This window comes from Meleagris gallopavo, chromosome 4 (genome assembly GCF_000146605.3).
Source record: "Meleagris gallopavo isolate NT-WF06-2002-E0010 breed Aviagen turkey brand Nicholas breeding stock chromosome 4, Turkey_5.1, whole genome shotgun sequence".
In the NCBI taxonomy this organism is placed as follows: Eukaryota; Metazoa; Chordata; class Aves; order Galliformes; family Phasianidae; genus Meleagris; species Meleagris gallopavo.
This window is the reverse complement of record NC_015014.2, coordinates 11,736,600-11,753,710: the sequence shown is the minus strand read 5'-3', so window position 1 is coordinate 11,753,710 and position 17,111 is coordinate 11,736,600. Positions and strand designations below refer to the sequence as shown.

At 41.1% G+C, this 17,111-nt stretch overlaps 1 protein-coding gene across 1 annotated transcript in view; it reads left to right on the top strand.

The window, feature by feature from the left end:
* The window catches only part of NR3C2 (nuclear receptor subfamily 3 group C member 2), a 197,018-nt gene that overhangs the window by 167,045 nt on the left and 12,862 nt on the right, over positions 1–17,111 (top strand). Inside the window, exon 6 of the mRNA XM_010709546.3 lies at positions 13,512–13,642. Within this exon, the coding sequence (XP_010707848.1) occupies positions 13,512–13,642 (131 nt within the window). The remainder of the gene's footprint in view (positions 1–13,511; positions 13,643–17,111) is intronic.

The following is a 17,111-nucleotide window of genomic DNA, read 5'->3' as shown; positions in this document are numbered from 1 at the left end:
CAGTAGATTTTTCAGTGCCCTTGCACTGTATTAACTTAGTATTGTTGCATCTTCAGTATCACTACATCAGAAAGCAGGTTGCTTCATTTTTCTTATAGCATTTCCCTTGTGTGTCTGTCTGTAGTAGAGTTTAACCTTAATGCTTCATTTTACATCTATTCCTGTTTATGGAACTGTACTGGTTTGAAACTTTTCTCCAGAATCGCTGAATCCTGATTCTGCCTTTATTTTTTGAGTACTGCAAACTTGGAAATGTATGTACTTAAAAACACAGGCTTTCATTTCTATGGCATGAGGTTTATCAAACTTCACAAAGGTTCATTTGATGTAACTTTAAAAATTTTTTATTCCCTTTGGCACTTTAAGAGATAGATTAGTCCATATAAAATGAAAAGGAGATGCTTGAAAATGACTTTTCCTTTTGCTGGCTTGAGAAAGTCATGTTCTATTAACGCCAGGCCAGGATTTTCTTGATATTTCTTCATATTTTGTCTGGAGAGGTCGTTTCCTGTCCTTGGGCAAGAAGTAATTAGTAGGGGCCCTTGCCAGTATGCTGCCCAGAGGGTTCAACATTTTTCTTCAATGAGCAGTTAAGAATGAGTGAAAGTAGAGGTTGGCATTAGCAGAATTATGTTGCTTTGTTTTGCATTAAATGAATTTTCCGTTTACTCTCAACTGCTGTGAATAAGAGGAAGTCGTAATGCTTCTGGAAGGCCATGATATATGATATTGTTTTATTTCTTATTCCGAAGGCCTGTAAACAAGACGAATAATAAATGAAAACCTATGCTGCACATAGGCATTAAAGCACCTCTGATTGTGTAAATACAGAGTAAAATACCTCCTAGTAAATACATAGTTTGACTTTCTGCTAGGAGTATGCAAGGCTGGGAATACTTGGCCACCCACATTTAGTTATATGTCTAATTAAGTGTACTATTGGTCTTCGTGGATCAAGCATGCGTTCCATTGCTTTAACTGAGCTTAAGTATATGCCAAGTTGTGAACTGAGGATAAGAAAATGGCCGCACAACCACCCAGTCACTCTGCATGTCACTGCAGAAATGACAAACTATGTGTATGTTGTCTGTGCGGAGAAGGACCTGGGTGTTCTTGCGGACAGCAGGGTGGCCATGAGCCAGCAGTGTGCATTTGTGGCCAGTGGTATTATGGGGTGAATTAAAACGAGCGTGGCCAGCAGGTTGAGGGAAGTGATCATCCACCTCTACTTTGCATTGATGAGGCCACATTTAAAATACTGTATCCAGTTCTAGGCTCCCCAGTTCAAAAAAAGGTGATCTCCTAGAAGGAATCCAGTGGAGGGCCAGAAAGATGATAAAGGGCCTGGAGCATCTCCCCAATGAGGAAAAGCTGTGTAACTTGGGTCTTTTCAGCTTGGGGAAAAGAAGACTGAGGGAGGATCTGATCAGTATTTATAAATATCTAAGGGGAGGTGGGAGGCAAATGGATGAGGCCAGGTTCTTCTCAGTGATATGTAGGAAAAGGAGAATGGAGAATGGCCTAAAACCAGAACGTAGGATGGTCCATACAAACATGTGAAAGTACTTCTTTATGATAAGGGTGATGGAGCACTGGAGCAGGTTGCCCAGAAAGGTTGTGGAGTTTCATGTGGAAATATTCAAGACCTGTCTGGACACCTATCTGTGCGACCTATTGTAGGGTACCTGCAGGGGGGGTTGGACTCCGCAACCTCTTGAAGTCCTTTCCAACCCCTGCAATTCTGTGGTTCTGTGTAAGTTACAGTATGTAGGCTTTTAACCCGCTTCCTTCATAGCACAGTAGTTGTAATCGAAAGAGTACAGTAACACTGAAACATCATGAGGAAACATTTTAGTACATTGAAGTGCAGCATCAATATTTCTACAGTATTTTGCAAATGCACTGAATGAGTAATGTTGTGTGTTTTCTTCCTCCTTTAATTTTTCTTGGTTTGTCATTTGCAGCCCAGGAATAACTCACAAGTGCCTAAGTGTGCAGGTTCTGAATTTTCTATCCGTTTTACTTTGTTGTAACCATCATAAGATTTTTATAGAGATTTTTTACATGTCTCAAGGACTTCAATCCTTGCCTAATTAAAAATAGTGCAGTGCACTGCATGAAGTGAACTTGAAAAAATCAAATCTAAAAATTGAAAGCAGTTTTTATGAACATTTAGATCAGCTCTGTCTTTCCCCCCAGTTCCTCTCTGAAATGATATGGAATTGAGACTTGTCTCAATCCTTAACAATAAAAAAATTAGTAGAGCCAGCAGCCTATTGAATAATAATTAAAAATATTAAGAGCAAAGTACACTGGTTGATATATTGTCTGGTACTTGTAAATAATAAGGAAAAATTTCATGTTATGGATTTTAAGCTGATAAATGACTGTCATTTCTTTTATTATTGTCATTTGGGGCAATTGTGTTACTAATGGCTACTTTAATTGTAAAATTAAAACATCAACTCCAGATATTTTAAATAACCCAGTTTATGTAACTGAGAGCTGTGTATGTAATGCACTTTAACAAACTAACAAAGTCTATTACAAAACAATATAAATCCTTCATTTAATGCAGGAAATGTAACTTTCGATAAAATAAAAATATGATATTGGAGGGCTCTTTCATGCCATGCCTTTGGTAATTCCCCCAACTGTGAAGTTTAAAAATTTAAAAGCAGAGAGAGGTTGATGCTAGCAGCAGAGGAAAAAATAGAGAATATATATTTCAAATGAGCGCATTGATGTATAGCAAATGAGGGAGAGAGGGGCAGAAAAGCAGCTTTAGGATGTGGGGATTCTGTGAAGATCTGGCACTGCTGTTGTCTTGGGATGTGGACAGGCAGAGGATTTTGTAAGGTTGAGGGAAGTCGTAGACTTAAATTGGAAATGCAGGTGTAGCTTGGCTGAATAGCTATTTCATTAGTAAATAGCATGTTGTCTTCTCATTAGATTCCTCTCATAATATTCTTGTGGAAGCTGATGGCTAGGATTTGGTGTTGCGTAACGCAGAGCAAGGATACAGCTGTCTCTCTGTGACCTTTCAGCGCCAAAGCCCTTAAATCTTTCAGGTGTTCCAATTTCTGTAGTCACACCAGGAAGAGAAATCTAATAAAATAACCTGTATGTCTAAGTGCTGCAGGGGTTTTTAACCCTACATACCTCCAGGGGGATGATTCTTCAGGTCATCTGTGTATGGTGAGAGAGCCAATAACTTTTATTATTATGTAAAAGATAAGTTTTCTCATTTTGCAGGATGATGGCTGTTAACTCTAATGGTACTGATTTTGGTCTTTTTTGCACTCTTGTTAATCCTGTCTAAATTTAGGTCGATTTTTGTAATCTTTCTGATCTAGCAGTCTCCAAATCCCTCATTTTTAATTAGTATTGCTGCAGCGATTGTTGGTATGAGTTGTCCGTGTTCGTTCTTCGCTGGTAAAGTATGTGCCACAGGTCTTGTTAAAAGGTCAGCAGGCACATGCATGATATTACTTAGTGTACGTTTTTTGCTTACGTATATTATTTAGAACAAAAATGCTTCACTCATACAGTCTAATCTGTCAGGTGATTTTAAGAGATCCGTGGGAATGAAAAACAGACAGAAGGAAGGTCCTTCTAGCACAGTTTCTCATGCTCTTAACAGGCCAGTTGCAAAGAAGGTGTGGGATCAGGACAGGGATAAAATATTTTTTCATTTGCTCGTTCCAGCAGTTAGTGGCTTAGGTACTTTCTGAATGAGAGACTGCATTCAGTTGTGCTTCATAAGCCTTCTGTATCTCCTGTGAATTCCTCTAATGCCTTTCTGAATACATTTATAACTCCAGCACATGAAGTGTTCTGTGACAATCACTTCTGCAATTTACTTACGCATATTTGTTTGTTAGAGATGTTTTTAAAGCAGATACTTGATAATTTAATGGAGTACCACTTCATTCTTGTGTTTGTGGAAATATGGATATATTTCCTTTCATCCCGTGTATGCCATTTATCATTTATAGATCTCCGTCAGATCCTGTTGGTTATTCTACAAGTAGAAGAATCAGCTAGTCAGTTTAATCTCCCTTTGTGTGTCAGTTGCTTGCTACTCCTGGCCATGTTCATCTTCCCCTGCAGTGGTTTTGCTTAGCCCCTGTGTTAATTTTGGAAACAGACCAGAATGACACATAATTCAGAATGCATTGGATTTATGTGGTGGCAAAATTATGATTTCTGTTTGCTTTCAGTTCTTCTTCTCTCACCCATTGCTTTCGTTTTGACCACTAATAAACACCAAGCAAGAATTTTCAAAGGACGGAAGCTGAAAAAACCTGCTCCAAATTACGCCTAGGTCTCTCTTTATTGTGTGATGTTTGTTAATTACAGCCAATTATTATATATATAGTGAGAGCTGATCATACTTTCTGCATTGTCTTGCAATTAATGATTTTCACCTTCAATTCTGTCAGCCAGCCTCACATTTTGCAAGATTTTTCTGCAGTCTTTCACGGGCAGTTCCTGATTTCATTGTCTGGAGTCATCAGCAAACTCTGTCACTTGCACTGATCTGATTTTTTTTTTTCATATGATGTATGAGTACAGTTCACAGCACAAGCTTCAGTGCAGAGCTCTGCAATACTTGCCTGGTAGCCTCCAGTACTTTTGAGAAACATCCATTTGTTATTATCCTCTGACTTCTATTTTTAAGCTGCCAATAATCCATGAAGAGCCGTCCTCCTTACCCCTAAGCTCTCTTTAAGAGCTTTCAGGAGATCTCTTTAATAGCTTTAAAATCCAGCTCTGCCCTGTCTGCATCCCAGTTGCCTCCTGCTGCAGAGCACAGTGTGCAGGAGGTCCTAGACCCGTCATTCCTTGTGCCGGCACGCTGGCAGACAGTAGGTACTGCAGCTTGTGCCCAAGCTGCATGCCCCAGTTTCCTTTCTGTGGAAACCAGGGCAAAGAAGAGAAGGGAGGAGAGGGCTGGTTCATGCTTTGTTCTTATCCCATATGGATGTGGGATGCAGCTAGGCCTGGCGTGTGCAAAGCATTCCCATCAAGCAGGCGTTGCTTGCACCAAGCCGGGCACCCTTGTGCTGTTGTCAGAGCTCATGCAGATGAGTAAGACGTGACCTCTCTTTATCAAAGCTGCATTGACTTGCTTCTATTATAGCATATTTATTTACTTGCTAATGTTCCTTCTTCAGTCATTTTGCTAGATACAGGAATAATACTTCTTAGCCTTATTTCCAGCAGGGACAAGAGAGGTGATTGTTCCTCTCTATTCTGCCTTCCAAGCCCCCATCTGGAGTACTGTGTCTAGGTCTGGGGCTCTCAATACAAGAAAGACAGAGAGCTGTTGGAGAGGGTCCAGAGTAAGACCACAGAGATGGTCAGAAGGCTGGAGAGCCCCCCCTGTGAAGACAGGCTGAGGGAGCTGGGCTTGTTTAGCCCGGAGAAAAGAAGGCTGCGGAGTGACCTCATTGCAGCCTTCCAGTACCTAAAGGGAGCCTACAAACAGGAGGGAAATCAACTCTTCACAATGGTAGATAATGGCAGGACAAGGGGAAATGGCTTTAAGTTGAAGGAGGGAAGATTTAGGTTAGATACTGGGGAAGTTCTTTACAGAGGGGATGGTGAGATGGTGGAACAGGCTGCCCAGAGAGGTTGTGGATGCCCCATCCCTGAAGGTGTTCATAGGCAGGTTGGATGGGGTCTTGGGCAGCCTGGTCTAGTGTTAGATATGGAGGTTGGCAGCCCTGCATGTGGCAGGGGGGTTGTTGTAGCTTGATGTTCCTTGAGGTCCCTTCCAACCCAAGCCATTCTGTGATTCTAATTCTGTGATTCTAGCCTCTGCTCTCTTGAGTGCTCTCTCCCTACTCCAAAGCCCATTTTAAGAAATCAGTCACATTTGTCACCTTGCATGCTTTTTATAAGGGCAATTTAAGCAATAAGCTGTGCATCACGGTTAGTAGTACAGCGCTTCTCTATTAAAGTTACTTTACAACTTGTGGATGGATGCCATCTGGTCTTGATGATTTATTACTATTCATTTTACTGTATTTTTTTCCTAGCCTTTGTTCTATGCACGCTTCAGTCTGAAACTAATTCTCTCACTTGCTGAAAAAGGAGGCAAGTGCAGAGCCTCCCTGGACTCCTTTATGGAGAGCACTGATGCAAAGGTTTTATTTAACTTTTCTGCTATGCCCTGATCTTTCTCAAATACTTCATTTTCATCTGATCATCTCATGGCTCAGTGGATGTTCTGGCAGGTTTCCAGCTTGTGATTCATTTGAAAGGGTTTGATTATTAGTTTTTATGACTTTAGCGCAAAGATTTGCCCAATGATTTTACATTTAACTTGGCATAATTATGCTCTCTCTCAGTCTTGTCTCTGCATGACTCCAGGACATCCAGAGGGCTTTTGGGAGGATGTCTCTTTCCACTTCCCTCGAGGTCCTTGGCACGAAGGGTTAGGATAAAGAGGAGGTTTGTCCCTTTCAAATTTATGTTTGAACGTGATGCTGCTTTAATCTTTCTGTGAGTTGGTGAGTTGTTCTGTGGTATCTCTAAATGCCTTTCACATTCATAGTACTTCCCTTCATCACTTTCCCAGTGGAGTTAAATATTTATCTTCCAGATGAAAGGGAAACTTCGGAAGTAGATTGTATAAACTGGTATGAGAGGAAGACATGTCTTGGCTGACTTCTTCTGAGTGCTAGGCTTTGCATGACAGCTTGAGCAAAGTCTTGATTTCTGAGGCGTTTTTGGTACAAGAGGAGAACTGTTGCAGCATGTGGAGTATAATAGCAATTTTGCTGATGAACCACTGCAAATGACAACAATCCCTTGCATAATGTGTATAAAATGATACCCAATTAGTTCCATTTCTGCCTAACGATAACTTTCTCTGATGAACTTTAAAGGAATATTTATTGTCGTGTACGTTATCATCGTTTATTATTGAATGAAGTATTTAAAAAGAATTTTGGTAAAGGCATAATTATGTATTTGCTCATTTAAATTGTGATTTGCATCTTTCAGAATGCAGATGCAAACCAAAAGAGAGTATTTGGTATCAGCGTTCTATTAACTACATAATTAACTGTTAATTGCAGCAGATACTTGGGGCTTCTTTTGCTGTTAATGTGCTTGGAATTGTATGGTGATTATTAGGTTAGATTTTAACATGAGTTTTCTGTTACTGTCTGGGGGGTTGAAGCTCTTCCTTTGCAGTAATTGTTGCAAATGAAGCTATTGCCAGTTCCTTTGCAAGTTGGGCATATACCAAGGGAAGGCTTAGCTGGAAACTTTAAAGCATCTGTAAACTTCTTAGTGTCAGTTACATGGGGTCTCATTCTCCAGGAATGTCAGGAGGGCTCTTTTCAATTTAAAAAATGGCAAGTTGATGTGCCTGGCTAGCCATGTCTTTAGAGCTGTTATAACTTAAGGTAAGCTTCCTTGTCCACCAGTGTTCAGCATAATGGTTCTCCTCAGATACATGTGGCAGGAGAGATGAGAGGGCATTTGCCTACCTCTGTGTGAAGAAATGTGTACATGGGCAAAAGCTGCACAAGGCGCTTGAGTGGTATCAGTCGAAGTACCTGGGAAGGTAGAGGAGCATGCTGAAAACACAGGCTGTTGTCACTAGGGACTGAGGTAATGGCACTTTCTGTTTCCATTTTTTCCCACGGACCTGGCAGGAGATAGTGGTTTCCAGCAGCAAAACAGAGCCATCAGCCAGGGGCTGTGATGTTGTAACCTGGCTAGAATTCACCTCAGCTTGTGTAAGGCAGTAGGAAGGACGGTTGGCTGACTAAGTCACCTTTATGCTGCCTGTAGGCTAGTGCTTCCCTGGTTGAACCACCCAATTCCCAGCCTACATTTATCCATAGCCAGTTTAGCCACCTGCAGGGGAGTAGTTGAATTTCCCATCCCTTACTGTTTAGGTGAGAGTGACTTCTCGTGGTGGTGCCTAAGTTGGGGTGCTCGGTGTTTGTGGGGTTGTTTTTTTTTTGGTTAACTGCCAAAGTTAGAGGGAAAATGGGCATACCCCAAATTTCTCTGTAGTTAAAACTGATGACAGAAATACCATTAATTTTGAGAGGGTTGCTGCCTGCGTTTGCCATTGATGCAAGGTAACGTACTTTTTCCTTCTTGAAAGGAAGGCTCTAAAGCTTTAAGGGTTGAAGGCAGTATGTTGAAGGAAATGTGTTTTCCTCTCTTCCTGCTGGGGCTTGCAGAATGAGCAGAGGCTGGAAAATGCTGAATAAGTTCCGAATGAAAATTCATGATTGAATTTTGTCTGAATTCTGCATGTGTTTTGTCTTGGATTTTGATCAGTGCAGTAACTTAATGATGCTGTTCCAGCACTGCTGACTTTGGTTGCATTTATAATGGCCTCAAGATGGGAAACAGGTGTCTGGGCACAGTCAATCGAGCACAATGATGCACAGTTGTTTTTTTTCCTCAGTGTTACCACACACAAAGCAGTGCAGTGATATTCCCTTTACATTGAAGAATAGGTTCAGTTTTTGCTATGTAGTGTCATGTTTTTCCACTATATCTTGTGATGAAGTTGAAGTAAAATTGTCCATCAAGAAAGAGTAAGTTGCTGTTATAATAATAAGCTTCTTTTCATCTTAACCCAAGAATCTCAAAACTTTTTCCGGAGAAGTGAACCCCTTCTAGAGCAGGTAAGATGATTCAGGCCACAGGCATTTCTGATCAGATGTCTTGAGCAGCTGAATGAGTGACTGTGATATCATATTCCTGGTCTTTTTCCCTCTAATCTGCAGTTTGGCTGCCTTGCCAGAAGGGTGTATGATGATGTTTCACTCCTCTCTGCCAAACTCCTTCTGGCATAGTGGAAAGTATACCTTGTTTTCTGATGTTTCCAAACTTGTTTCGACTTCTAAGCTTTTGGCAGATTTTCTTCTTGGATTTCTTTTGTTTGTTTGTTTGCTTGCTTTTGTTACTGTGTGAATCCATTTTGGGTGATGTACGACTTTGAAATGAGTAGATTTTAGGCTAGCAAGAAAAGACTGTTGATTATAAAAATTGGAAACAGTTGTTACAGGGAATAAAAGTAAAATCAGGAAGTGCGAAGTTTGTCTTTGACATAAAAGTGTTTCTTTGCTACAAGCGATACAAGGTCTTTTCCTAAGTCTTTTCTGAGCTGCAAAGGCCAAGGGACTGGCTCAGCTGCCTGTGTGTCCTTTGAGGTGCTGTGGAAGAGGCTGTCTTTGTCCAGTTTTTCTCAGCTTTATCAGCATGCCACTTGGGCACAGATGAATCTTCAAAACGCACCACAGGTTCCCCTTTCTTCTTTCCCTGACTGGGAAGACGTGCAGTGGCTTTGAATAGTATCGGTGAGAAAGTCTATAAAACATGGTTTGCTTTGGGGCTGTGTTTTGCCTTTGAGTGAATATTTTTTGATGTGCGGGTTTCTCTGTTTGGTTACAGAGTTACAGTCTCCATACCTAATGAGCTTTACAGTACTCAACTTTATGATTTCATAAATTAAAATGTATTTATTCATGACAAGTTCTGTCTGTGCAACTACCGGCATGCTGTACAAGTCTTGCTGTGGCTGTTGGGTTTCTGTGAAGATGAGATGTGGCTAGTTTAGTATTTAGGATGCTTGAGTAAACCTGTGAGTTCCTTCAGTGTGACTGCTCAAAGCCTGTGTCTCTGCTGAAGCTGAGTGACTCATCCTGTGGTCATTTGGGGCACCTGTCCTGTTTGTGTGCCAGCTGCTCGAGTCATTTACCTCGTCATTTACCTCTATGTAAAAGTGCAGCTGCTTGCATGGAATAGGGGAACAGAAGGAGTGCTGGGTTGGTTTGCTATGTTCTCCTTCACGTCTTCAACTCTTTCTGAGTAGATGCTGAGGATGAAACAGGCTTACGTGTTGAGCTGGTACCTTGATGGCATGGGCTTAGGACAGGATAGAATGGGAAGATATTGAGGCAAGTATCTAGCACTTTCTTGATTAGGTAAAAGTGTATTTGCTGCGGTTCACTGAGAGAAACCCAACAACAGCAGCACCCTGCTCTTCTGCCAAGGCCCTTGCCGTGCTGTTGGGATTTCAGCAGTCGTGGCACCTGCCCTATCTTCCTCCAATGGAAAGGAAGGGAAGGATGCTGCTCTCTGTTTCCAGCAGGGACGTGGTAAGTTACTTAGTGACCAGTTAGTAAAGGAGATTGATGGTGAAAGAAGCTCTACACAGGCAGGTTGAAATTGCAGTAGATGAGGGGAATTGCTGTGGTTGTGCTTGGCCACTCTCACTGCCTCCACTGCTGAGGTCTCAGGAGGGGTCAGGCAGGATGTGATCCTGGCATTACGTTAAGCCTGTAAGGAGACACTCAGGGAACTTAAGATGGATTAACTAAAGGTGTAAAGTTTAAATCATATTATTATGAAGGAGGATTAAGCTAAACTGAGCTAATGACACCACTTTTGAATGAGTAGCCACACAGCAGGTTCAGAGCTTTGGTTCCATGCCTTTTATTACTTAAATGTACTTACCTTCTTAAATATTCCCATAAAGATACATGCCATTATATTCCAGATCTTCACACTCTTGGTTTTCTATGTCAAGGAGTGAATATTCTGTGTAAGACATAGATCTGTTTTTGTTATTTTTTTTCCTTAAATAAGTAAATGTGTGTGTGTGTATATATATATATATGTGTGTATATATATTAATATATATGTATATATTAAAATTGGGCAGCATGGAACTCTACCTCGCTTTCTCCCTATGGCTATAATGGCATCTGTGGTGGTCTTTATTCTTAGATAAGGCATTGAGTAAGGAAGAAATAGCTTGGCTCATGTTATATCAGCAAGCCCTGAATTGAGTGTTACCTACCAATTTCAATAAATGAACTGTTCCTGTGGCTTTTGTTGTTATTCTCACTGTATTAGGACACTTGATGTTAGCATCTGAATTTTCCAATAGCTCTGCATTCTCTTATTTTACAGTGTGTGGATTAAAATCTAGTGCAAAGATGAATACTGTAAACTCCCATAAAATGCTTATCTTATATTAAACAGTCATAAACTGGCATAATTTGTAGTTAGCAATAACTTCTAAATAAATAATAAATCAACTGATTTTCAGGAAGGAAACTAATTTAAAATTCCTGCTTTGTTGTACACTGAATCAATCTGCTTTGTAACTAGTGCTGTATATCATTTTACCTATCTGATAAAATATCATCAGGCATTTCAAGTAGATAAAGGAATAAATAGTTAAAATACAAGCAAAAAACTGACATATACTAAAATTCTTCTATTTAGGCTGTCATCATCCATGAAAGCAAAACCATCACACAGAAGAACTTCTGTGATCAAATGTAAAATGTCACGAAATCTACAAAGCAGGAGAAAAGAAGGTCTTGAGTCAGGAGACTTCTAGGTTAGCTGCCACAGAGAGTGTTTTGCCACACTGTTTAGTGAAAGCATACGAAACCTGAGACAAAACCTCAAAATGTTTCATTTTATTTGCTATGTGGCTTGTGGTATCAGATGAAAGCTCTGGCACTTCCTGTGTCTGTGGAGGTCAAACGCAGGCAGTGGTGCTGAAAACTGCATGATGTTCTCAGCCTGAGGAGACTGTCTTCTGTGCCCCAGGGAGGTAATAATGAACATATTGCACTGGTCTTTCTTTGAGTCCTGCTATTTGATAGACTTCTGAGGTGTAAATTTTTACGTACTCATAAAATACAGTCCCTCTAGCTTTTGCCTTTCAACTTCAGTGCCAGTCAAGAGGCACAGCATCTCCATCCTAGAGCAGGATTCCGTTATTTCGAGCTGAGTGAGGGGAGCAGGAGGAGAGAAATTGTCCTCTGGGGTCTTTCGGAGTCTCACCTGTTTTCAGAGCAAGCAGTGGTGTTAAGAGTGCAAGTGTTGCCTGTGGAACAGGCAACCCCTCGTTGCCTCCAGTGCTCTGTGGAAGCAGCAGCAGTCACTACTCTGCTGAAAGGCCCAACCGAGTGGTATTCTAGTCAACATTCAAAGGTTATTTTCTTCTATTTGTTTACTTCCCTGCAGTCCGTGATGGATAATAAAAATAAACAAACAAGACATTTACTACTACTATTGAAGAAAAAAAAAAAATCTGGAAGTTCTTAGTCCCAAGACAAGGGTGGAGCAGGGGAGAAGTGTAGAGCCCATATAACAATGGGGAGTCCGTTTTATTGGTATGGAGGAGGAAAATAAAATCTGCTCTGGCAGTGGTGAAATAGAACACCAGGAAGATTACGTAAGTCTTTGTTTGCACACAGTATGATTCTTCTCATTCACTGGCCAATTTGTATATTTGAAAAGCCTGTTGCTTGGTTAAAATAATTAGCTGAACTTGATCCAGTTCCTCAATTATGTGAAAAAGTGTTTGAAGAAATACAGACAATTGTTGTTGAGCATTTAAAATAATAAAAAAAAGTAGCGGTCTCTGAGCAATTATAGCACCTCATCTAAATACCCACATATATATCTTACTTTCAGAATGAGACAGGCAATTCACAGTGACTCTGCTTTAACTTCTGTGGTTTGGGATAGCATGTTTAAAAGAGCAGCAAAAAAAAAAACCCACAAATTCTGCCTGCAGCTTGTTCTGGATAGGTTAGCCTGGGGCTGCTTGTGAGAACAGAGAATCTGAAGCTAAATGTATTAAAGTGTATGGGAAGGAAGAAAAGTGAACTGAGAACAACTCATGCATTTTTAGTATTTTACAAGTGACATTCAAAAATCTTTGTTAATCAACAATCTTATTATGCACTCCTTCACTATGGGCTATCTCAGATGATTATTTTGGGAAAATCATACACAATTTTTAATACACTTTAGAGTTGGAACATGAAACCACAGCAATAATTTTGCCTAATAGTTCCCACTAGGAGGTCCAGTGTTGCACATTAACAAGATCTTCAGTGGCTGGAAAATCATTTTCCCTTGTTCTTCCTACGTGTCCTTAAAGCTAGACCTTTGGTATTTTCAGGAAAAGATATGGAGATTTGGAAATGGAGATTGCTTGGGAAAGATTGTATGAGTGCTTCTGCCTGATGCACTGGCTGTCCCCATTGATTTTTTGACTTCAAACTCCTCAGTGCACGTGAAGGCAATAACATGAAGTCAAACATTGTGCTATGCTTTTTGTTAAAGCACTTTCTCACTCTCCAGACCTGCCAGCTATGTCTTTGCAGGGCTGCATTACTTGGGATGATGAGAGTCACGATGTTAGCTGCCATGGTGGAGCTGAATAAACACTGATGATTCAGACACCTTTCAGCTGCACGTGGTGGCTTTTCTGCCAGTGGAGAGCAGGGAGACAGGGCATCTCTCTGGAGATGGTAGGATCCAGGCCACATCCTCAGCTCCCTCACCCAACCTGAGCTTGGCAGCTGCAGTTTCTCTCACTGACCTCTGTGTTTGATTTCCAGGTTGCGTCTCACTTTCCTACTGCTCAGACTGCCTTGCACCCTTTGTGTCCTCATGTGCTTATCCTCTGGGTTTTTTTTTTCTCGCTCCAGGGAACGGATGCGCCAGTCTGCAATGTTTGAACTGTGCCAGGGGATGCATCAGATCAGTCTGCAGTTCGTTCGCTTGCAGCTCAGCTTTGAGGAGTACACCATCATGAAAGTTTTGCTGCTGCTGAGTACAGGTAAGTTAAATTCATGGGTACATGGAAAATATTCTAAATTGCAAATAGGTGCAGTGATTTGAACTGGTAAAACAAAAGAGCCCAACTATTTCCAGTCGACCTGGAAAAGCCTCTTTGTATGTTATAGGATTTATCAGTAGGTCTCGCTTTCCATTATCATGGGAGTTGTCTCGATACTTCAGATTAAGTGGTAGGGCAAGGGGCTTTGGTCCCTCTCTCAGTTTAGTAACAGCTGGAGTCAGTCAGGCATGCCAAGAAAATGCAACTACTGCATTGTCTTGCACTCTGGGGATTTGAGATAAACCCTGACTCAATGCTGAAAGCCACTGGTTTGGGTGACTTAACAGTACCTCCGAGATCAAAAGATGCACCCAACTGAGCACAGTAAGCCCTTTTGCAGTACTCTGAAAGTTTAATAATTGACAATGGAAACTTTATTTTTCTCTTGTGTCATGCTTTGTGTTGTTTTTTAAGATAGAAAACCTCAGTGTTCATTATAGCACTATGTACTAATTAGCAGATCAGTTGATATTCTCCTGCTAAAACTACTGAAAATTTTCCTGTCCCAGTACAATTGTATAAATGCAGAGGCAGTTTGTGCTTTCCTATCAGTCTTGATGAAAAAGCCATATACCTGTAAACAAACTTTTCTATGTATGTTCATGTTTTTTTTTGTGAGATTCACTCGGTGACCTCTCAGTGAGATAATGAATCAGTCTGATTAATGAACACTCGTGATGTCACTTCAGTGAACTCACCAGACAGGAATTCCCTGGCAAAAAGGGGTTGGATGTGGCCCTGACTGAGGAAGGAAGAAGCAGGAGATCCAAGGGGGCTGCTCCTTGCTTTCAGTTGCAAGCAGCAGGAGGCCTGCCCCAGGGAGTGCTGTCAACAGCTGGTTAGGACTCCCAGGAGTTTGCTGAATCCCCAGCAGTGGCACAGGCACGGTTGCTGCAGGCCAGGTAGGGTGCCTACAAAAGGGATTTGCAGCATCCAGTCAAGGCCATTGACAGCCCTTCCAGGTATGGTGGTAGGACAGACACTTGCACTCTGTCTGCAGTGCCCTTCCTTCTGAACTCACCCACCCCGCCCAGCCAGTAGCACATTAGAGTTCTTGCCTATGAAAGAGGACATGAAGCTGCAGTTCTCATCCCTGCTGGAAGGGATTTGGATCTAACAGAAACTTCCCAGGGCTGTAAGTTTTTGGGCTTGGCTGTCTCGCTTCCTCCTTCCCTCCTGCTGAAGTCGTCCAGCTCTCAGGAGTGGGGCAGTGCCTGCAGGAGAGAGACAGGGTCTGGCCTCCAGCTCCCCTGAAGAGTTGAGGGGATTCTCTGCTGGGGAAAGTGGGATCATGAGGACCTTGCAGTCTTTCAGGAAGCAGCTAGCAGCGTTTTGTGCTTGGGGGATTTAGTTCTCAGACTGTTCTTCAGAGCATGTCTAGATGGGCAAGGTGGTCCTCCTACATTTTAACCAACGCTAGAAAGGGAGAAAATTTAGAAAAAGAGCCGAAAGACATTCTAAAAATGTGACATCCTTTCTTTAAGATTGGTATTTTTAATATTATGTGCGTATTATATCTCTGCTAGGTGAGATCAGCCTCACCAGTTAACTCCAGCTAGCTGAGTCCCTTTGAAATGCACACCATGGTCACTAGAATACCTACTAAAATTAATGTGTTTTGGGAGAATCAAGATACTTATGTTGAGGGAAAGAGAGAAGAAAAAGGAAATGAACACAGTGATAAAACCTAGAAAGTGTCATTGGAAGAGCAGCAAACCTAGTTTCCAATGTTTGCACCTTGATACAACATTACGGCAGAAAACACCAGGTTCATTTTCATTTAAGTTCTTTATTGAACCCTGTAATGAGTGGAGTGCAAGTTATTTTGAAACTTTCGTGATGACCACATCAAGGAAGTTTCACTCGATTTACATGTGGAAGAAACCACACATTACAACTCAATTGTTTTTTTGCTTTCCACAGACCATAGATTTTGGGAACTTGCCAAAAGCTTTGCTGCGTGTAATAAGTAGAATCAGAAACACTGGGCAAACCTCCAGAATTTCATGTTTTGCTTCAGTTCTTTTTATTTGTGGTCTCTCTTTCTGTCTTAATAATCTGGCTGGGGTGACGGTATAATAATTTTCAGACAGAACACTAAAATACGTACTAGGAGACCAAAAAAGTGTGGCTTAAGCAGAGCTTAGGAAGACGGAACTGGGGTAAAGGAACTATAAAGCCTGTGCATTTTATGCAGGGGCCACAGTATGCTCTAATAGCTTTACTCATCTTGACTGATGTCTCTATATTCATTTGGCTTTAACTGAATTGGCACATCTGTTTCAGACAGTTTATTTTTTCTGTCAGCTGAGTGATGGAAATATTTGGCATCTACAATTTAAAATTTAAATAGAAAAGAGCAGTATTTACCAAGTGGTAGGCAGGTTGGAGCTCTTACCTCCTAGTCTGCTTCCAAAGATTCCTTCTCGTGCCCCCTTGGAGCACTTGGTGGTCCCAAGTTCTTGCTGCTCACATGGTGGCAGAACTCCTCCTTGTTTTCCATTACAAAATTGCTCTGGTTGATTCTGGTGATAGAAGATAACAAGTGCTTTTTCTTAAGGTCTCTGCTTGAGCACTTTGGGTGGTTGTTATGCGCTTATTAAGTGATTACACTGAGGTAGAAGGCAGTTTACAGGATTTCAAAGACAAGGGGATGGATGAGCAAGACAATTTCAGTCAAGACGTTAAATCAGAGTAAGCTACATTGGAAGATCACCCCTTTTTCTTTTTTAGTAAGTAACTTCACATTCAACTTACTGACATAGCTTTCCAACTCGCTTAGAAAATAAGCTCAATCCTGTGCAGTGTAGTATTTTGTTTTTTCTTCTGTAGACTAACATTTAGAGTATAGAAATACCTGACGGTTAAGCGATAATCAATCAATCCAGTTATTACAACATGAAAACATTTTGTGTGATATTGTTAATAACCTCTTCAGGAGTTTCCCAGAGACCTGATCAGTAAGTAATTCCTGTTTCTTTGCAGAGCTCACTAGAGTGCAGAAGTACTTACAGCCTGTAAAGAAACTTTGTATTTGCTTTTGTAATTAGCATTGTTGAAGTCAGCTGCAGTAGAACATGTCAAAACTCCACTTTTAGCCCATTTGTGAAATGATTCCTTTGGCAGATGACAACTTCGATAGGACAGTAGAAACGCTTTCATTAAAGGCTGCAACTGTGCTTTGGTCAAACCCTGGATCAGAATGCCTATTTGGGAAAGAGTCTTGTTACACATGGAATAAAGACCCTCTGTTCTAGGTGTTTTGCAGATGCTCAGTATCGTTCAAAGAAATGTTAGATGTTACTTGATGCCACTTTTTAGCATTTCTGCACATCACAGCTGTAATTCTATATTTCTTCTCCTCTCTGAAGTGTGGGAAATCATTCAGGAATGATAAATCACATCTTCA